Genomic DNA, 22,239 nt, shown 5'->3' on the forward strand with positions numbered 1-22,239 from the left:
GCAAATTTTATAGTGAGCGTGTTTTATGATGCTCACATCATTAGTGGGGCCATAACGATGAGGTGTATATACTAAAAAGTGGATTCATTATTCCTGAGGCGTCCATTTTACAGTTACCTCTTCAAAACGGGTTAACAAGTACCTAAGTAGAAACAACAATGTAACATTCCATAGAAATCTGGCAAATGAGCCATATCATTGTTTAAGACGCAGGAAGCTACGGGATGAAGTCACGGCTTAAAGTGGGGAGCTTTAAGGTACACTACTCGTACGATACTGTTGTTTTCTTTTCAGAAACTAAATGCTTCGAATTTCTCTTTTAATAACACCCATTCTTTTCCTTTTCCTTTCTCGTACTTATTAAAGCTGTAGCACACAATGGCTCTGCTTCGCTGCGCCACAACATGGAGGCCCCAATCTTTTGTCACAAAGATGCCCTTTCACAGTCTTGTCTCTGATATTTCCTGCTTATTGAAACATTCCTTCAAACCCCATTCAAAGCTCACATCAGCTAATAAATCACATAATCCTTGTTTTCTACCGTTTGGTCAAAGCCCACCAGCTTGGAATGAGTGCAGCATTGTGTTGCTCTTCTAAGGTTCTCCCCCCCACACTTTGCTTTGTAGAGCTTCATATGGGCATCATAGAAAGAGCTCAGATCAAAGTCGGACCGAGTGGCGGCCACCAACCTTCAGCGCATGGCCCTTTCACCTCATCACCCACCCTCTGCCATTAATCTCTTGGGTTATAACACGCCCGCTGTGTATTTACACAGCTGACCCATGACTGTTTGATGTTCAGTCGGAATCACAGGCACCAGTACTGTTATGTGCGTGACCCGTCAACTGGGCTGCTCAATGACGGTAACTAACAAACATTGTGTCCTACACATATTTCAGGATGGAGGCTCTATCAGTCTTTTTTTTTTTTTACCCGTAACTGTCATGTTTTCCGCATTTCTGAGGAAGAAGCGTAATCTTTGTCCGATCAGATCCCTATCGAAGTAGATGTGTGGGGGTTATAGCCTGGTTTGGCAACTGGATCAAAAACAAGATCCAAGTCTTTCATCCCAACATTGCTTGCACGTCAGTCTATATCTTAAAATAAAAAAGAAAATAATAAAATGATTTTATGTGACATCTTAGAATTTAAATCAGCCGGAGTGCCTAGTTCCATCATTGCTTGTATGAAATAAAGTACTTTTGAAGTTAAAAAATACATTGCATTGAGCTTGAGTCATAAATTTGAGCACATCAACTTAATATTTTTTGTGTTTGGATTTGGGAACGCGTTAAATCACATCCGCCTGTTTCCTGTCTCTGCAATGCACATTTAATTACACAAGGGGGAGTTGAGGTCCTTTGCTTGACTATGGATGTGACAGGCAATTTAACCATGATACATGCAGGTCACATAGCTTGCCAGTCAAGGACAGCAAGGTTTTAAATACACAAATTGCTGTCATCCATTCTTTATGCTGCTTTTGGTCTGTGCAGAAAAAAGAGCGGGAGTGCATGCAGCTGCGTTTAGCTGTTCTTCATAGTGAACTGCAGCGGCAGAGGAAGGCCCTTGGTCGAGAAATAGATGTGCGGCAGAAGGACGTGGCACAGCTTCAGAAGAAAGGTAAGATGTACAGACAGTTTTCAAATGTTCCCAAATAGCAATGTAAATAAAAATTCAATTCAAAAGTCGAGTCAGACGCACCAAAAAAAAAAAAAGGTTACAATAAAAGGAATGTGAAAACCCATTTTATACATTTAATCTAATATATCCTTTCATACCTGTGATTTAGGCATTCTGTACCAGGGGCTACTCAACCCTGCAATTTCTTATATTGATGTTATATGAGCTAAAAAATGCTTTATAGACATTGTTGACGTTCATTTGGGATGGAAGGCCTCATTTGGTGAGCACAACCGAAATACTTGTGCAGGTGTACACAGGTATTTTTGGTTGGTGTGTCTTCGGGGAATCGCTTGCAGCACTCAAGCTTAGATTTTACAACCACTATTAAATATGTCAGCGTGGTTCCTGTTCATTTCCTGCACAGGTGTACTTTTGCCTAGTTTGTTTCGAACGAGCGTGACGTCTCTATATATATTCAAAAAAATCAAGAGACAAAAATTCATTCTGAGTTAAGCAAGAATTCTCCTTTGCACTTAGCATCCTCGTCGTTAACCTTTTTTTTTTTTTCTTTATCGCTTTGTTTACAGCCATGAAAGCTCAGCGCTTTCATCTCATTCGTGGTTTATCTTTGACTGGACAGTAAAGAAACGAGGAGGCGAAGGGAACATCTGCTCATAAATCAGTGTGAAAATAAAGTTTAAATATTTCAAGAATTGAGCAAAATTATCTAATCAACCAACGTTTCATAATCATCAAATAAAAACCTTGACATTCACCGAGTTTGATACAATCGATTTGGTGTAATTAATAATTCAATTAAAAACCACGTGTTTAATTTGTAAAGCTTTACACATTACAAGGCTAATTAGATTGTTTTATGGACAGTTTTACGTGTTGTTAGCGCTATGAGCTAAATCCCTAGCGGGCATCCAGACTTGGATTGTTAACCTCACTGTAATCTCATCCGTACCTGGCCGTGTGGTCTTCACATTTTTCACGTAGCTAAAGGGCCCATTAGCAAATAATTCTAACGCCCAGAAAGCTGGCCTCTTTCAAAACAAATGTCCTGGAAAACCCAAACATCTAAAGATTCTGCATGCGTGTGTGTCTTGCATGCCTGCATGAGAACTACAGTAGCAGATAAAGATGAGTTGAGCGTTTTAGTGAGCATACATTGCTGCCGATTCGCTGATGCTTGTTAAATGTGATCCCTCTTTTTTTTTTGATTTTCGACATTGTTAGCATAATAAACTCAGAACTTGAGCAGTTTGTATTAGCCTGACAGTTTTAACAGCCCACTCGGTGGCCTGGTAATCCACTTGCTGAAACAGACTCCTGATCATTTACTTGACTTTCAGACTTCTGCCAATGTATGAGGTCCACTGCATATTTTACTCACCAAAAAAAAAATCATTATAGAAAGCTTACGTGAGAGAGAGAGAGAGAGAATCGTTCCTTCCTTTTCACATATGGGAATTTAAAATGCACGAACGTGAGTTTGTTTGGGGTCACATGCCTTTAATTTCCTTTAACATAAATTAGGCCAATAAATGATTGTTGTGTGGTATTTAAAGCAGCAGTATTAAAACCAAGAATAAAAAAAAAAATCAGAAATGGTCTTTTCTTAAAGCCAAAAACCATTCGGGTTCTTCTATCAGTGGACTGAAGATGTTGGGCATCAGAATTTATGTTGGATACACTTCCGAACTCAGCCATATATTTTTTTTCTTCGGGTTCGGGGCCAGCACTTGCTGGATATTGGCGCACAAACTAGGAATTGCACCCGTGACGTCCGAATGAACGGCAGCAGATGTACGTCCACACCTTGCCTACTGCAAAGGTCGCAGAGTTCAGGCCTCACTGCAAAACACTGCAGTACGTATAGTTTTTCAAAAAGCACAGTTGTCGCATTAAAGAGATTTTACTGCACTTCCTGATTGATTTATGATCATGATGATCACTTCAACAGCAGCTGGCACAGCCTTTTTTCATTAAATATTCACAGTCAAGTTTGGATCCTAACTACCATTTATTTAAAAAAAAAAAATACAAACGACACATCTAGTTCTTAGAGTACAGCACGCATATTTTAGCTTTTCGTGCCAGTAAGGTTGGTGACTAGATGGAAGAAGAGATTGGCAGTGCTGGGAATTACATGAAAGCAACAGTGCAATAAGAGATACGGCCTGTCTGATCTGTGTCTCTTTGAAGAAGAACTGCTTTTCTTTTTCTTTTTTTCTCTTCCCCCACCTCTGTTCCTGCGGGAGTTTGAGCTCAATGTAGAGCAGAATGGCCCTGGGTGCTAGTTTCGTGCTAAAAGTCTGCTTCTGCTTTAGAACGTTATTGCGCAAGCTTAGTTCCAGGTGAGATGACCCTGTTATAAAAAACTACAATTATTCCTTTTCTTTTTTTTTGCATTTTGCTCATCCAAGTTTGCAACTGTTACACTGCAATACGTTACAATATTTATTATTATTTGAATTCACTGAAATGTTGTCTGCACCATACAATGGCAATAAAGGCAAGACATTTTTTTTTTCTTTGTATTGTTTCTTAGAGGAAGTGTATTCTTCTCAACACCAAAGTCTGAAGGAGGAAAAAGAATCCTTAACCATGCTGCATAAGGAATGTACGGCCAAGAGGTATGTGTGTACCTGATATTTAATTTTTATACAATTTGTATTATATTTCCCATCAACTTAATATTATAGGGACTGGAACATACCAAATGCTAGACAAAGAGGTGTTTTTGTGTTCGGAATTTCACATTTGTTCTCAATTCAGAGTTTGCATGTTGTTAAAAAAAATTGTCTTGGATTGTTTGAATTGGCCTGGGGATATATGTGCGAGCGCTGTCTGCTTTGGATACAGTTTTGCTCCTTTGAGAAGTACCAGGTGGTCAAGCAGAGCCTCGGCAAGGCCAGAAAACATGAAATTAACATCAACACTAACTACATCTGCCTAATATCAATTTGTTGGACCTACAGTCAGTACATGTTGTTCATATTTAATTGATTGTCAAATTTAAATGGATGTTGAAAATCGCACACACACACACAACCTGGAGGCCCTGTGTCTTCTTGCCAGTGCATTTTACTTTCAAATAAAAATGTCGTTATAAATTATTCTTACCACATCACACTGGGTGTTTTAATTCTCCACTGCAGAAAAAAAAATTGTATGCTCGCAACAAAAGTGAGTTTTATTTGAAAGTCGTTCACATTTTTTGAAAGCACATTTAAGATCTCAATATGGGGTAAAATTGTTTTTGATTTAAACAAATGTGTTACTCTGCATATCTATTTGTAATAAAAAAAAGTTCTTACAAGATTTTTACCATGTTAGATTTGGAACAAACTCTACTGGTGTGGTAATCTGAAATCTTGAAAGAGCAGACTTCGACTTGACAAGCACGTATGTGGGAAACATGCTTGCATGTTCACGGACAGTGATTTGTGAAGGTCATGCATCTTGGCTTAAATGATTAGATAAGGCAAAGCCCATTGGACAGTTTGAGTGATTTCAGATGAAACCACAACACTGTACTCTTCCTTTGACATACATTTTAAACAGAATTGCAGTATCTCTATTTAAGTTGCATTAATACTGAAGAAGAAATTAAGAAATTGTGTGGTTTGCTATCTCCCCAGAGAGCAGTTCCTGAAGTTCAATGCTCAACTCACGTTTCGCTGCCGCCAGCTTCTCTCCGAGCTTTCCTACATTTATCCCATCGATGCGGTGAGTGTACAAAGCTCATTAAGTGCGGTCGTCACAATTTACAGAAAACAAAACATCTCTCATGGTTACACTACCCTTGAATTTTTTGTTTTCCACTACTGCAAATATATTCTTCCATGCTCTGTGTTAAGGAACTTCCATTTTAATATAATTGTAATACTTGAAATATCGCAGACCCGGTAATTGTCTTTTAAAATCAAATTGTTATTTCATTCCACAGGCAAACCCGTCAGATTATGTTATCTGCGGAGTGAAGCTGCCAAATTCGGAAGACTTTCAAGGTAATTTATTGTCTACCAGCATGTGTTTCATGGTTTCACTTGGATGAGCTGCAGCAAGGCATGCTGAACAAATATTTTATCTTGGCTACCATGCAGACTTTAATGTAGATATATATAATATGGAGGCAGCATTATTCAAGATGTAATAATTTCAACTGACTGTCCTACAGACATTAATGTTTAAAGCACACGGAAAAAAAACGTTCAGCTGTTGATATGTGGTTTTAATATGCTTAATTGTATCCTTCAACGAGAAACTTAGTTGTCTGTCTATTCACTGAGCTATAGGTGGCAGTAGTGAGCATTACACAGTGAGTTAGAGGCGGGGTAGAAATGGTCGTCTTATCTGCAATGAAGACTTTGGGGTCGAAAATGAAAGATTATGGTTGGCAAACAGATAAAGTGTAAAAGTTAAAAAGAAAAACATTTGTGGAAGAGCAGAAATTGTAATTTATGTAATGTTGTGGTCTCACTTCTGGTTGTTCACAAATTCATCTTCTGGCATTGAAACAGAAGTTTAGGACCTTCATTTAATATTCTTCAGCCTGTTGAAAAAATTAATTTTATTATTTAGTGGTTAATTAATCGTCAATTATCCTCTTTATTCTTTGTCAGTAATTTAGTCCAATTTGATAAGCCTTGCAGAATTCTTGCAACATGCATGAAGATGCATTGAACTCCATTTTACCTCTTGACCCCAAATGTGTGAGGTCTGCCCCAGAGAGAGCCACACCAAGTCCAGAATTGTTAGCCAGTTTATACTGGCCTACGGGGGTGGATGTTCCACGTTAGAACCCAGGGTCAGGGTCAATCCCGCTGGCCGTCACAGCCATTCTGCATGAAGGCACATCACTTCCGAACATTCAACTAAGCTTTCTTTGTTAACTCACCTTGACAAGGTCAGTCAGTCTCTTGTTGCACCCTTAAGGTTTGCCCCATGGCTAATTGTCAGTTGACCCGATATTCATCTTAATGTTTAGCATTCCATAAAAGCACTCAAATGAGACTTTTTGGGGGTGGCTCTTAAAGCAAAGCAATTTATTTTTAGTATTTTTTTTATTTTTTCTATATTTTTCTATAGAAAGCATTTCAATTGAATGCATTGTTGGATTCACAATTTTTTTTGCCCGTGTTTTTCCTGCAGCAAAGGATGATGGGAGTTTGGCAGTAGCTCTGGGCTATACGGCACACTTGGTCCTGATGATCTCGTGCTTCCTGCAGATCCCTCTTAGGTATCCGGTCATCCATAAGGGTTCACGCTCCTCCATCAGAGATACCATCACTGACAGACTTACTGAAAAGGAGAGAGAGTAAGTAGATGAAAGAATTTACCTTTTATGGAAGGTAACCACTTCATTCAAAATCATTTTGTGTTTAAAAAAAAAAAAGAGCTTGCAGTCAAAATGGAAGTTATAAAATGTCCACATACACATATTTAAATTATTATTTATACTTGTTTTGCTCTAGTAACCAACCATCAAGGCAACGAATATTATACACAATACTTTACCCTCCGGGAAGAACATCTTCATGTGTCTGTACTGACTTTTTTCTTTTTTTTTTTAAATCCTTTCAGTAAGTGAACATTTACAATTTACGACTAGGAGTTCCCCTTGTATGAATGCACCCTTTTGTTTATCACACCATGCTCCTGAACTGTACATGAATTTTATTATCAATATATAATTTAAGTACAGGTTACACATTTCCCTGTTTTCAATATAAAAGGACCCCCCCAAAAAATATTTTATATTACCATATTTTCTGGACTATAAGGTGCACCTTCAATGAATGGCCCATTTTAAAACTTTGTCCTTATATAAGGCGCACCGGACTATAATGCATCATGTCAGATTTTTAATCCAAATCAAATCATTCTCCATTTTATCTTTTTTATTTCAACTTCAGACGCAACAAATTACTTTATAATCACAAAATAATGATCCATCGTCTTTTTGATTCATGATTCATAGTCTTCAGCTGGCCACTTATGATTGATTTCATGACACAATGCTTCGGGCCAGTTTAAATTTAGGAATTTGATCCATATATAAGGCGCACCGGACTATAAGGCGCACTGTTGGCTTTTGAGGTGCGCCTTATAGCCCGGAAAATATGGAAATTAAAACCTTATAGATAACCGTTGACACTTCTCCATCCACATCTGTCATCCGCAATAAGACAAACAGTTGGGAGTAAGTGTGTGAGAAAAGTGAGACATTATCAGAGCTCATGATTGAACGAGCATCACAGTATGTATGATTAGCTCATGACAACAGCTGGAGAGAATCAGTTGTTTTAAACTCCCATGTGACCTGGGGGGGCCCTCGCTTCACTGTATGCAGTTCTAGTTCCTCCATGCAGGATATTCACACCAAGATCCGGCATCAAAAAATAAACTTGTAGGCCGTCTGCTTGACAGACACAACAATCCACGAGTGCCCTATGGTGTGCAGGAATAGGGTCAATGCTGCAGGAAAGTTCCACACCCCCTCTGTATGCGTTTATGACCCCAGGGGCCCCTCACGGGGCGTGCTCTCACTGCAAAATGATGTGTGGGCAGACGGAAAGCACCTAGCCAGCTCTAACAATGTAAAAAAAAAAAAGCAGGTGCTTAAAGTGTCGGAAAGAGCCAGGCGATTGAGATAAGTGAGGTGGCATGAGATCGGATTCTCAAAGTGTGGCAGGATTAGCAAGCAGTCAGTCTTTTGCAGGCGTGTACTCAATAAGGAACCCGCTATTTGATTTTTTGCTACTCTAGATGACTTCTGAGAGTAACGTTGCCTTCATATAGAAACATGTCTGAAGTAGTCTTGAATCCAATATTGTTGTCCTCCGGCATTTTGGAGCAGACCACCGTTTGAAGGTATTCTTCAATTGTATGAAAATAAGATGTGAAAATTGACTGTCTGGCACTCGGGCTGATCTTCTGAAGTTAGCGGACCTTAACGGCCACATTTTTTTGTACGAGCGCAGAGCCCAGCTAAAGCTTGGGGGTGATCTGGAAAGATGCGATCCAGATGTTTGGAGTTTGATTGAGAACAGTGCCCGGCCATTTAAACAGCAAACGCAGACATTGCATAGATCTAGCGTCACGTATAAAGGGAATCGTTTTAATTATTCATATTATTTAGGTTACTATTGAGAGATAAGAGTAATAGGGATCAACGAGAAGAACCTGTGAAATCATAGGAAAAGAAAAGTGCTTATTGTCCAAGGGCTGGGAGAACCGTATGAATCCAGAACCACAACGCCGAAAGTAATTTTAAGCGAGACTGTGTGCAAAAATGAAAATCTGGTCATATTCCGTTTGACGAGTCGCGTTTGTCCTCAACTCAAACGAACGAACAAATCGTTCGTTTTCTGTTTTCTCTGTTGAATTTACACGGCATCCTTTTGAACAAATATCACCCTGCCCCCACTCTGAATATTCCTCCAGAACTGTCATTAATTTAAGCGTGTTTAATGTAGAAGACAGCTTTTGTGTATGCAGCTGCCACTGGCCCAGTGATTAAAAGTCTTCCATTTCCGTTCTGTACTCTCCCTTTCATTTCTCCCATGCATGTTCCAACTGTAGTAACAAAGTAAGTTCTCATTCTTGTGAATGTTACGTAGCTTTTTTTTTTTCTTAAATCTACTCATGTTTCTTCATCGTAATAATTATTTTATTTGAGTGAAATCACAATGTTTTGAGAGTTAATACGCTTTCATCAGAAGTTTTAAAACGGTGTGGAAGAAATGAATTATCAAGCGGGATGGTCTGAATCCTCGTTAGCTATGCTATTAGGGTGATCTCATAACAGACAGAGGAGTCTATTAAAGTCCCACTTATTACTCTTCTAGTGCCTGGGGCACTTGCAGGTCGTAGTAAAAAGGGGGGAAAGAGCCTCCATTTGCTCTCACACTGATTAACAAAAGACCTTAACCCTGAGGGAAGACACTGCTTCCTTATATGAAGACTTGTTGGTCAGTCAGAAATATAATTGCATAGTTGCATCTTGCAGGTCTTCTTTTTTATACGATCTGCAGCTTTTAATTCCCGGTAGGAAAGTTTTCCATCTTTGAACGTCAGCATATTCTTCAGAGGCACCCTTTGTGCAGCCTGGTTGAAACATCTGGTTGGCACCAATGGGATTTTCCCACTATATGGATAGGAAAGCTTCTATTTGTTGCAAATGGTTGGAATGATCAAGTTGTTTGGACTCTTCCATCTTCGGTTTGATTTTTCAGTTTAGCCGGGGTATTGGGGTAGCATTAATGCAATGGGTTCATATATGCAGAGCCAGCTTCTTCAAACATCTGCAAAGGTTCTCCATCGTAAACGCTGCTGGCTATAAGAAGTGAAACTTTCACATGAATTATTGGACGACTGCATCACCAAAGATCAACATACTTTTGAATCCTTCGTAGTAAAAAAAATTAGCAAGCAATACAAACGAGCAACAATCCTGTAATGCTGAATTGGCCTACCTTGTGAAATGCCAAATGGTTGGTTATAGTAAATTCAAAATTGTCTTGCAAATATTTGTTTGAAGGTGTCATGGATTTTTTTTTTGCAGACAATAAATCAGCTGAGGAGTTGTTGAAATGTTTTTGTTTTTTTTTCCTCTCATTCACAGATTCCCCTTGTACCCCCGAGGAGAGCGGTTTCATTTTGAATATGGTGTCTACTTGCTCAACAAGAACATTGCTCAGGTGAAATATCAACACACGTCCAGTAACATGAAAAAATACCCGTACAGTATATTGTATATAATATTTTGATTAATTGACTGACAAAGATGGGACTTCACAGTACCGTATTTTCCGGACTATAAGGCGCACCTTCAATGAATGGCCCATTTTAAAACTTTGCCCTTATATAAGGTGCACCGGACTATAAGGCGCACCATTAATGCAGCATGTCAGATCTTTAATCCAAATCAAATCATTCTCCATTTTATCTATTTTATTTCAACTTCAGACGCAACAAATTACTTTATAATCACAAAATAATGATCCATAGTTTTTTTGATTCATGATTCATAGTCTTCAGCGGGCCACTTATGATTGATTTCATGACACAATGCTTCAGGCCAGTTTAAATTTAGGAATTTGGTCCATATATAAGGCGCATCGGACTATAAGGCGCACTGTTGGCTTTTGAGAAAATTCTAGGTTTTAAGGTGCGCCTTATAGTCTGGAAAACACGGTACTTAAATAAAATAGGAGATATGAATTAACAACAACATAATGTAGTCAAAAAGTTAAGTAAAGCTTTTTAAAATCAAATGAAATTCTTGTGTTGTGTGACGTAGCTACTGTCTACATATTTTAGCTGTCTTGAGTTCTAACGCAGTAAAAAAAAATCTGTGTTTACATTGTACACAACATTGGTATTAACAAAATATGTCGCTGTTGCTCCACACATAATGTTACGGTATTAAGTTATGGTGATCCCCACATGTGGACCCACCTGTGTAACAGATGATGGTCGACATCTGTTTTCGAATGACCCAAGTTTGAATCTGTATTGGTTTTATGGATAGAGGTGAAAACGATCTGCTGAGTCTGTGAGTCTGTCTGGATCTCATTTTCGACAAGATTCCTTTGAACCATCATACTTGTGTATTCAGTTTTGCTTTATTAATGTTGTTGTTTATCAAATGGAAAAGGTTTGTTTTTTGATTTATCCCAGCTAATTTTCTTGCTTAAGATTTAATATCTGGGAGCTACTTTTTTTAATACCTCCTCAAGGCAGTCCCATGTGCCTTCTATCAGAGGTCAAATGAAACTTTCAGCAAGAGTTAAAACCTGATGGCACCCCGTTGGAAGATTCATGAAATCGACTTGAGGACTTACGTCATGGTGTATGGTTTTGATCCAAAGGATGAAAGGTGGGAATTATGCATATGAAGGAGGCCTGAACACCAGATTTTTAGGAGTCGATGAAGAAGCCATAGATCTTTAGATCCTTTCTTTACATAGTGTACAACTGTGTGCCAGAATCTAATTGTTTGTAGTTCTGGTGGTGTTTGAGCCTTGATGAAAAAGTTCCATCAGACACTTGTTTTTGCTTCTAGTCAGATTTTACTTACCGTATTTTCCGGACTATAAAGCGCACCGGACTATAAGGCGTACCTTCAATGCATCGTGTCAGATTTTTAATCCAAATTAAATCATTCTCCATTTTATCTTTTTTACTTCAACTTCAGACGCAACAAATTACTTCATAATCACAAAATAATGATCCATAGTCTTTTCGATTCATGATTCATAGTCTTCAGCAGGCCACTTATGATTGATTTCATGACACCCCGGACTATAACGCGCACTGTCGGCTTTTGAGAAAATTCTAGGTTTTTAGGTGCGCCTTATAGTCCGGAAAATACAGTAATTGTTAATCTCTTAACAATTTATTATGTCGCTCTACTCATACAAACTTCATCATGTTGGACCCCCAGAGATCAACCTTATCCTTGTTGGTATGTGCTTGTTTCCGATGTTCCCTGTTCCAGTTAATAGTTGACTACATTTTTGTGAAATAGCCATGTGTGGCTGCTTAGACGACAATGATTCCATACAAAATATCCTGGTTTTCGGCAGTACGGTCTGAGCACAATCGGTTCTCAGTCACTAAACATGATATATCATCTTATGTGGGCCTCGGGCACAGGAAGCCAAGTATTGGGAACTCAAACACAGCAAATCTGTTACTGGCTAAGCGGGTCAGCTCAGGGTTCATCTTTGTTTCTGCCTACTGAGGAAAGTCTTCCGCCTTCTTTGGGCAATTTCACACCATGATATCCATGCTGGTGGTCTGGTGCCTACGTCAAAGCGTCGTCTGCAATTAAAAGTGGCAATTGTGGCGTTATAAAAATGGTTATTACTCTTAGGGAAGCCTAGTAAGAGGTTACTGGGTGTGGAAACAAGCAGAAATAGAAGTTATTAGAGTTCCTAGTTAGGTTACTTGCAAAGTTGCTGATCTTAACTTGGAAATGACCAAGAAGGAACGACCTTGTCTTTAGGCCTCCATCCTGGTTTGATGACATTTGGGTTCATCTTGCATCTTCCCCTTTGGAGTGTTTTGAGTTCTATTCAAATTTATTATCAGATATAAGCAATGAATTGGACAGATACTTCACCAAGTGGGTTGACTTTGTTCCCAGGAACTCCCGTTGGGTACGTATGTGGGAAACAACAAAACAATGTGCTATTTGATCCCTAAAGCATTGCTCCTGGAAGAGAGATCTACCTTGGAATGTCTGAAGCATTTATCACCATTTTCACTACTTCTGAGAGGAAAAGGTGGGGCTTGACAGCCTTAGCAAGATTTTTCTGGACCGTTGAACTATTCCAGGTTTCCCTTTCTGTGTCCAGCTGAGTCTTGCGTTTCATGACTCACTTTTCAGAGAAGAAAGAAAGATTACGCGGAAAAAGAAATGCAAAGACAGTTAAGGCTATATTTCCTTTTAATATAATTTTCACTCATTATAATGCATCTTACAATTTACTTTTTGTTCAGCTCAAATTAAGGCTCTCCAGACAACAAGGCTGTCAGTTATTTGTATTTAATATAATTGTGAAATTTTCCCCCATCTCTTGATCAGTCTTTGGCTTTTTTTAGATTGCTTAAAAAAAATAGTTGCATTATTTTCTTGTTGTGTCTTCAGTAGGAAAAGTGAAGCTTCTTCGCATTACTGACTAACATGATATGTTAATGTGCTTCGGCTTTAGCATATGTTTCAATCCTGCTACTGGGAATAAAGGAGAAAATCTCGCCGTTGTTTTCAATACAAACAAATCAAAAGGCCCGTAACAAACCGAGTCGGAGGACTTTCTGATCTTGGATCCCCAAATCTAATCACAGATTACAGGACCTCTCCTTATCTGATTGCAAGCAAATGCAGTTAATACTTCACATGGGAATTTGGCCACGCTCGAATATGTTACTCTAATTGACAAGAACAACTTTATCCGGTTGACTTCTTTGCTAATGCTAATAGCAACTGCCAGTCATGAAGCTCCAAAATATAGAAAGAAAAATAATCTAAGCCATTCACAGGGAGGTTAGAATGAAAGCAGCATGAATCCAGGATAGGCACCTGCCCACAAACCATATATACATACATCCTCCGTATATCTCCGTATTTTCATAGGGGCCTTATGGAAATACTGCACGTGCATAAAAATAGTATTCCCTTGTAGGTATACCGCAATATTTCTCTTCCAAAAGCTTCTCAAGGCTAATTTCATGTTGATCGTTAGATCTCAATATAATTGACGGAATCAGCTGCTGTTTGCAATGCACTCCAAATATAAAATTGATGTTTCCCGGCCGTTTTCAAACACTTGATTTAGTAAAAAAAAGTGGCTTACTGTGAGAAGTAGTAGCGCATGCTTTGAAATGAAAACTACAAAGAACTTATTTAGCATATTCTCAAAGGGGTGCCTCATTGAGACATAAGACTTTAGAGGGCTGCCATGGAGGATTGATGACAACGTGGTGTGCCAATTTTGCAAACAGGAAGTTGACCTCAGTGTTGTGACTTTACATGGGCCGCGTTGGTTTCGGGTTACTTGGCTGCCGTCGCTCACCACCAATGTCTCTTTTTGGTGAGAGTAATAACCCTGAGGTTACAATAACCTTGAGTGATTGTGGCTTAAATCCAATGAGTTTGAAAAACAACAACAGAAAAACAATCACAACAGACCTCATTGTACAGCTCTCCTACAATTAATCTCACGCAACCTTCCTCATAATTATGTAAATCTGCAGACTGAGTTTGACGGCAATATGATACTTTGTGAAGTGTAACGACAAGATATGCGACTGAACAATCTGGTTTGAATTTTGACTCAGACGGGTTCAATGAATACACCACACCTGTGTTACATTACCATAAAAAGAAGGGGAGAACAACGGGTGTTAAAGGGCACAGTGCACGAAATGAAGAAGAATTTTTCTAAATATATATACCTTGTTACGTGCTTGCTGATCATTTCAAAAGACTTACATTTCATCTGTTGAGGAAGATCGTATGGCCTATGGCCCTTACCTATGGATTTGATGATACTGTCGTGTATTAAAAAAAAAAAAGATAACTGCTTCAAGATTTCTGGACAAAAATATATTGGGTTTTCAGTACTTTTCAGCTTTACCGTATTTTCCGGACTATAAGGCGTACTGGACTATAAGGCGCACCTTCGATGAATGGCGCATTTTAAAACTTTGTCCTTATATAAGGCGCACCGGACTATAAGGCGCACCATTAATGCATCATGTCAGATTTTTAATCCAAATCAAATCATTCTCCATTTTATCTTTTTTATTTCAACTTCAGACACAACAAATTACTTTATAATCACAAAATAACGATCCATAGTCTTTTTAATTCATGATTCATAGTCTTCAGCGGGCAACTTATGATTGATTTCATGACACAATGCTTCGGGCCAGTTTAGATTTAGGAATTTGGTCCATATATAAGGTGCACCGGACTATAAGGCGCACTGGCGGCTTTTGAGAAAATTTTAGGTTTTTAGGTGCGCCTTATAGTCCGGAAAATACGGCACACTGTATGTATATTCATTAGGATACCTCATCCAAGATGGTTGCCTTAGTAGTGCACGACCCAATGATCTCTTTGTTTTTGTACATTGCTGAAATATTGCAGGCAAAAGTTTCCACTAGCTCATATCATGTCTTGGTAAAGCCCATGGTCCTTGACCAGAAGGATAGTCATTGAAGGAACACCTGGCTTTGCTATAAGCTGTTGGATCTAATGCACTCTTGATTGTCTTCCCTGGGGTTTCAGAAATCTATGCACTATTAAAACGCCCCCGTGGGCAAAGGTCATCATTGAACATGTGCAATTCAGTCTGATTTGTTGCCTTATGTTGAAACCTCTTGACATATCAAATGCAACATGAAAATCTCACCCAGGAATTGCCCTTTGGTCCATCTTAAGTGAAGATGCAAGCATATGCTTTGTTACTGGGCCTCCTTCTGCTTCTCCACATCATCAGCAATTAACCTCAAAGTTCCGTTCAGCCCGCCCACATTCACATTTGGATCTCGGGCTGATTGAGAGTGACACAGGGGGAAACGGTAATACGTGGCAGAAGCCAGGCTCTTATTGTTTAGAGCACGGAGCTCGTGGCCAACGGGCAGATCGGGCGGGTGGCACGTACTGTAAAGTTACCGCTGACTGTTGCCTCTGTGTTTATATCTGTGGAGTAGATTGGTAGGAATGTTCTGTATACACCGCAGAGTTCTTGGATTATTACTCGACTTTGTAATCACGATGAGTCAAATCAGGCCCGTTGTTCACTCAAACACTCACGGCCATACCGGCTGATTGCCTACCACACAAGTTGCGGAGGCTCCTGAGTGAAATTCACTGAATAACTAAACAGGGAAGGTGTTGAGACACAAAGATGTGATCAACCATGAGGAGTCCTGGACGGATCTGTTTCACTATGTCATCATGTGAAAGAGCCAGTGGGAGCCCCCACTCCACCCTTTCTCCAACTAGAAGCTCTCACCTTACATTTTTACTCAATGGGACATGGGAATTTCTCACCGCGATCTGGTTAGCCCCCTTACAAAAAATCCTGTGGGCAGTTTGAAAGATCACTCGTGCACACATATGGACATGTACGAATGAAAAGGGTTCGAACGTACATCACCAAAATGAATGGAAGGGAAACTAGAAATGACTGGGGGTCTCAAGTGGAATTATCCTGAGCTTTTTTTTTTTTTTGGTATGATCCCCTCCACACTTTGACATATTTTTTTGATCTACGTTATACCTTCCCTGAAGACATGCTACACACTCGGGCCATTTTGGAGATGTGCCCCAATGGATACAAGTGACACTGCTAACACCCAAATGTGCTACCAGATTTGAAAAACATGGTATTATTCCAACGTCACATTGTCAAAAATCATTATTTAATCAATTTAATTTAATAAATAAATACTAAACAATAATTTAGTTGCCAATTGATCGTTGAAGTTTAAAAAAAAAAAGAATCCACACACTTGTGTTTAAAATCCACAATTTTTGTTATAAAATAAGACCCAGATAAATAATTTCAAAACTTTTTCCTCCAACAGCAGCCTATTAAATAGCATCAATCAATATTGGAGTGTGGATGTAAAGAGGAAGAGGTGTTGCTATGGTAACTGAGTGGAAAGAACGCATGTCAGCTGGAACAGTATCATGTGTGGCCCTTTGGATTTATTCCAAATGTGTGACATGATGCGCTTATCCTGCTCTGTAATATCGAGCAAATAAACCTGGCAAGTGTCGGCTTGATTCTCAAGTGTTGGTGGCTTTTTTTTTTCTTTTGAAAGCAGTGTATTTGTTTTTTCTTGCCACCCAATGTCTCCCTACACCTTACTCATGACCTCATATCAGATATAATGTAAAGAGAAGAACTGGGTCAAGGTGAAGGAATGTGTCGAATGGGAGATAATGTCAGAACACAGTGGTGTGTTGCTTGTGGTTCATTTTTTTTTTTTTTTTTTTGCAGCTGAGATATCAACACGGCTTGACCACCCCAGACCTACAGCAAACACTACCCAATCTGAAGAACTTTCTGGAACATGGCTTGCTTGTCCGATGGTAAGACCAAAAGAGCCGTCATCATCTTTTCCCGAAAATCTGACCTTTTCTGTGAATTATTATTCACTCTATTTGTCCTTACAAATATGTGAGATGCTTGACTGCATCCATGCTGTTTCTATCTTCGCAAAAAAAACCTGCAAAGCATCTAAATGAAATTTTGTTGTTGACGACTCCACCGCCCTTCCGAGCACAAAGCTGTCTTTCATCTCCGCTTCCCTCCCCGAGACCTCCAAAACGTATTACACACATTAATTGAATAATCTTTTGTTTTGAAAGAAGAGAATCCATCAAAAGTTAGTGCTCACAAAATGGCCCTTCTTCTGATTACCTCCTAATGGGAAGTGGAAGGGCCCAAAGTTAGATTTGATCAAAGCATGCATTTTATTTAGTGTGTGTGTGTGCGTGCATGTGTGAGAGAACAGGAACAAAACTCAATACTAATTCCCATGTCAACTGCTCAATCAAGACTTTCTCCTCCTGGTGCAATAAACACATGTTGGCCATTAAAAAGCTTTCACACTGGCCTGCCGCTACTTTGGCCGCAGGTTTTGACAAGTACAAGAAAATTAGATGAAGCTACTTACATGGTTTGCAGGCCAGAGTCTTGCACACTAGAACTCAAAGTTGAGCTACTCCGGCGGCCTGATAAAAATGCAATTTAAAATGTTTGCCAAGAACTTTAAAACCTCCCTCATGAACTATAATATATCTAAATTAGACACAATTTTTGCCAAAAACTTAACCCCCCACCGCTCATGTAATTTGGTTTTCAGGAATGTTGTTACGTTCGCCATCTGAAGTTCAAAAAGTAGAAAATAGTACAGAACATTTATCACATGAACCTTATTAGTGTTTTTGGAAATGCTCATATCACATTTTTATTCATGTTTTATCTCAAAGTTACTTTGGGATTTTTTTCAACAACAACAAAGTCGTATCTTCCATTGTTTGCTTTGGAGCAAAACCTTGGTTCTGTAACAGGAAGTGGCTCATGCAAAGGTCTTTAATTCTTTTTTTGTTTTGTTTTTTTACAAATATGTGAGATAGGAAGAGGGGGGGGCAAAAATCTTGAAAGTGAGGCCTATTTCTGGTTCAGGCTATCAGTTTTTAGGTTGATGATCTTGGCAAAGAAATTATAGTTGTGCAGTTAAGTTGATTAGACTGCTAGTAAAATAAACATTAGGCAAGTTAAGTTATCAAACTGAATATTTAATCAACTCAGCTACTCACCTTGCCATGACGACAAGTTTCGATTCGAGCACAAGCTTTAGAATTCCATATCTGACTGAGTCTGAAATACATTTTCCCAATTCTCAAAACAATATCTGACTCCATGTGACATCTGTCCTCATTCCTTTCCCCGGAATTTGATTTAAATGGTCTTAGTTAAAATGAGTGCATGATACGATTTGAAGAGCCAGATAATGGAATGGGCTGCCGTTCAACTTCTCTTATTGTCAGTGCTTTTATTTATTTATTTATTTTTTAACTTCAGCAAAGAAATTTTGTTTTCATTGCTGTTCTTTATTAGTAAGCAAAACCGTAGGAGGGCCAAAATGAAAGTTCCAGGATAGGAAAGTCCAGCAGAGGCTGAAGGACTGCAATGATTTTCATCCAAGGCATTGTGATGTATGACAAGTATCTCATAGAAGTGGAAAGGCATTTGTAAGCTTCTTCAAAATTGTCCTGCATGTCCGCACTCTCTTAAGCAGGATTTCAAGGTCACTGTCAGGGTCCTTTTTAAAATCGTCCGCCATATGCTCGATGGTGAAACCATCCATCAAACAAGTACACACTCAACATGTGCTCCAATATTCTTAAAAAAAAAAAGGGCCTTCAATTTATGTGGGACATTCCTAAATGAAAACAGTAAAGCAATTCAGTAGCCAACATGAATCTTCTGAGATCACAAAGAGAATCTTTTTGACCTTTTGAACTCACTTAAGAGCAAGCAGAAGGGTCCGAATAAGGAGGCCTGGTGTATTATAAATGGCCATGCCTATCAGAAAAGGGAGGGCCCATTTAAGTTAATTTATGGCTTCGCTACTCGGGCGAGGTGGGCTGTTTCATATTGTGGGTCTGTTATCTGTTACAGCGGAAAATGTCTGGCATACTTGGGCGAGTGCCTGCTGTGCACTTGTGGATGACAGCAAAAGTGCAGGCTCACAAATGTAGGGAAGCGAAGAGATGCAGCTGTCACTACCCTGGATCAGAAACAGAACCCAATTTACCGTCTCTATCTGGGCATCTTGAAATTTGACCACAATTGCTGAGTTGGTGTGTTTCCTTCGTCCACAGTGACCGACACCACGTTTCCAGCTCCATCCCAATGCCAGCCAAGTCTCACCTCGGCGTGCCTACTGCCTCGGACGTGACCAAGCCGCGGCACACCAGCTCCCCGGATCGGGGCCTGAGGAAGAGAGCGAGCTCTGAAGCTGACAAATACAAAACAAAACCTCCGCCCGGTTATGCCGTGGCCGTGGGGGAGGCGCCGACCACCACAGCCCAAACAATGCAATCATCTTCGCCGAAACTCTTGTCTTCCTCTCTGGATGCCAATATGGCCTCGCTTGACCTCACCGAGAGCACCGAAGCCAAAGAGGAGGAAAAAGAGATTGGGCAGGATGGAGATGCAACCGCTGAGGTGGAGATACACAACAGCACTTCTCAAGATGTCCACAAAAATGAGACTGAAGAGCAAAAGCCCTGTAGCTCTTCTACACTGGAAGACAATCCTGTGGATGCAAGTCAGCACACAGGTGTCATGAATGGCTCTTTGGTACCAGGACAGGCGACAGGTCCGACTCCAGGTCCCGGTCCGTGCTGCTCAGTGGAGCGAGCCGAGGAGATCATGGGCACCGAGGCCACCAACCTGGCCCTGGGAATGGGACTACGAGTGGGTTTAGAGCTCGCCGAGGAAACCACCATGGAAGACTACCGCTGCATCCCCGTGGACCAAGCGGTAGCTGTGGAATGTGATGAGCAGGTGCTGGGGGAGCTGGATGTGGCTGGCTTTGAGGAGTTCTCCAGACGTATCTACGCACTGAATGAGAATATGTCCAGCTTCCGTCGACCGCGTAAAAACTCAGACAAGTGAGAAGAAAGGCAGATGGATGAGGAATAGACTTGCACAAGGATTTTGGTCAGAGCTGAGGGAGTGAGGGGAGATCGGTGGAGATGTTCTAGATTAACGACCAATTTGCACTTATTACAGTATAAAAAAAATTCCATAGCATATTTTCAAATGAAATGCAGTGCAAGTATTGGAAGAGCTGGCTTTTTTTTTTTTTTTTTTTTTACAGCTGGCATTAATATATTTTACCAATGGATCCAATAATACTGATAATTCAATATTGTTTTTATTCAGAAAATAATTCAAGCTCAATAAGAGTCACATTTTCTTTGAACTAGTGTTTTGTATAAACGGCACCATTCCCATCTTCTAAATAAGAAACATTCACTCATCATGTAACCTGTAATCATGTCTTAGAAGATGCAACTGCAGAATGTCACAATCTGCTTTTCATACTAACATACCTCAGGTTTGGTCTCCACCAGGCAAGTTTTTGCATGCTTCATAGTTATCGCTCTGCTCAAATTCATCGGCACATAACACATTGTTGATCTCAGTCAACTGCTAGTAATCCATTGTCCATCATGTGGACTTGATCGGCATAGTAATCAATAAATTGATCTTTAGGAATGTGGTCAATTATGGGAAATTTGATATTTGCATATTCAACCAGTTGCGGCAACAACAAAAAGTGCAGACATGGCAACCTGCCCGCCTGATGACCTCACTGGACCATCATGATTGTCTTTTTTTTTTTTTTTTTTAAATGTCATACTTCCCCTGTCTTGACATTAATCAAAATTACACTGATTCATATTTAATAGACCTTAAATGTTGTGGTTAGACATGTCTGTAATTGGTTGTAAAATCACACTCATGATCTATTTACAAGTGTGATATAAAATATCTCAATTCATTCATCTGAGATTTCATCTCAGTGGTCTGAATACTTTCTTGCACTGGTGTTCAGAAAAAATATCTATTTATGTCGCACAATGTTGTTTTTTTCCCCCAAATAAATTGTGTTATAGCCCCTAAATTAAAACCGATGTATATTGTTAAATTATATCTCAACCAATTTGTGTTGGTCCTGATTGTGGACAGCCGCAGTTTTTTCGCTGGCAGCCCTCGTTTCATTTCTGCTCGAGTCCTGTCCGAATAGACAGTTATTGTATATAAATTGACAAGATGAACCGTATTATGATCATTTCCATAAACTGCAAGATATTTGAATAAGTAACCATGTACATATACTTTTGTATGGGTTTCTTTTTGTTATTAAAGACTTGCAGTCCATTCGCGTATGCTTTTTTTTTTTTTTAATGTAATCTGCTTATTTATCTATTTTTTTTAACTTGACTGGTCATTTTTGTCTCCCCCCCATCCAGCTCAGTTTAATATCAGAGAATCTTTTGATCTTGACATGCTTCTAAATTATTGCTAGGGGACATGCTCACACTTTTACCACGGTGCATTATTGCTCTGAATTATGAAACACTGCGATGAGAAAGTTCAAACTAAGATAATAAATGATGCAAAATTTGTTTCACTGCTCAATCGCAACCTTTTCTTCTTCAAGCTTCATCTATAAGCAATGTGCTTAAAGATGGCGTTTCTTTATTGGATTTATTCAATAGAGATGTCATTTTCAATTGTATTTAAAAAAATTTATCTGACCAAGTCTTATATATCGCATGGGCAGGGACAAAAGTGCGCTTGAGTCAAGCATGTGCTTTGGCGAGCACCCAACTTTGGTGGAAAGTCAACACAGAGCTCCAAAATAGTTTGTCATTCATTAGCAAGTTGGGACCTCATACAGCGGCAACAAGCTGGATTAAAAAGGTGTCTCGGGAAAAAAATTACAAGGGGTGAGGGAGACTCCACAGCTCCAGTGTCCAGTCAAAAG

At 39.4% G+C, this 22,239-nt stretch overlaps 1 protein-coding gene across 1 annotated transcript in view; it reads left to right on the forward strand.

The window, feature by feature from the left end:
- The window catches only part of uvrag (UV radiation resistance associated gene), a 28,097-nt gene extending 6,468 nt beyond the window's left edge, over window positions 1-21,629 (forward strand). The window contains exons 8-15 of the mRNA XM_088397897.1: window positions 1,497-1,623; window positions 4,184-4,268; window positions 5,277-5,364; window positions 5,585-5,645; window positions 6,790-6,955; window positions 10,265-10,340; window positions 17,166-17,257; window positions 19,559-21,629. Coding sequence (XP_088254023.1) covers window positions 1,497-1,623; window positions 4,184-4,268; window positions 5,277-5,364; window positions 5,585-5,645; window positions 6,790-6,955; window positions 10,265-10,340; window positions 17,166-17,257; window positions 19,559-20,357 — 1,494 coding nt within the window. The 3' untranslated portion in view covers window positions 20,358-21,629. The remainder of the gene's footprint in view (window positions 1-1,496; window positions 1,624-4,183; window positions 4,269-5,276; window positions 5,365-5,584; window positions 5,646-6,789; window positions 6,956-10,264; window positions 10,341-17,165; window positions 17,258-19,558) is intronic.
- The last annotated feature ends 610 nt before the right edge of the window (window positions 21,630-22,239 follow it).

This window comes from Syngnathus floridae, chromosome 15 (genome assembly GCF_059516105.1).
Source record: "Syngnathus floridae isolate MCC-2025c chromosome 15, RoL_Sflo_1.0, whole genome shotgun sequence".
In the NCBI taxonomy this organism is placed as follows: domain Eukaryota; kingdom Metazoa; phylum Chordata; class Actinopteri; order Syngnathiformes; family Syngnathidae; genus Syngnathus; species Syngnathus floridae.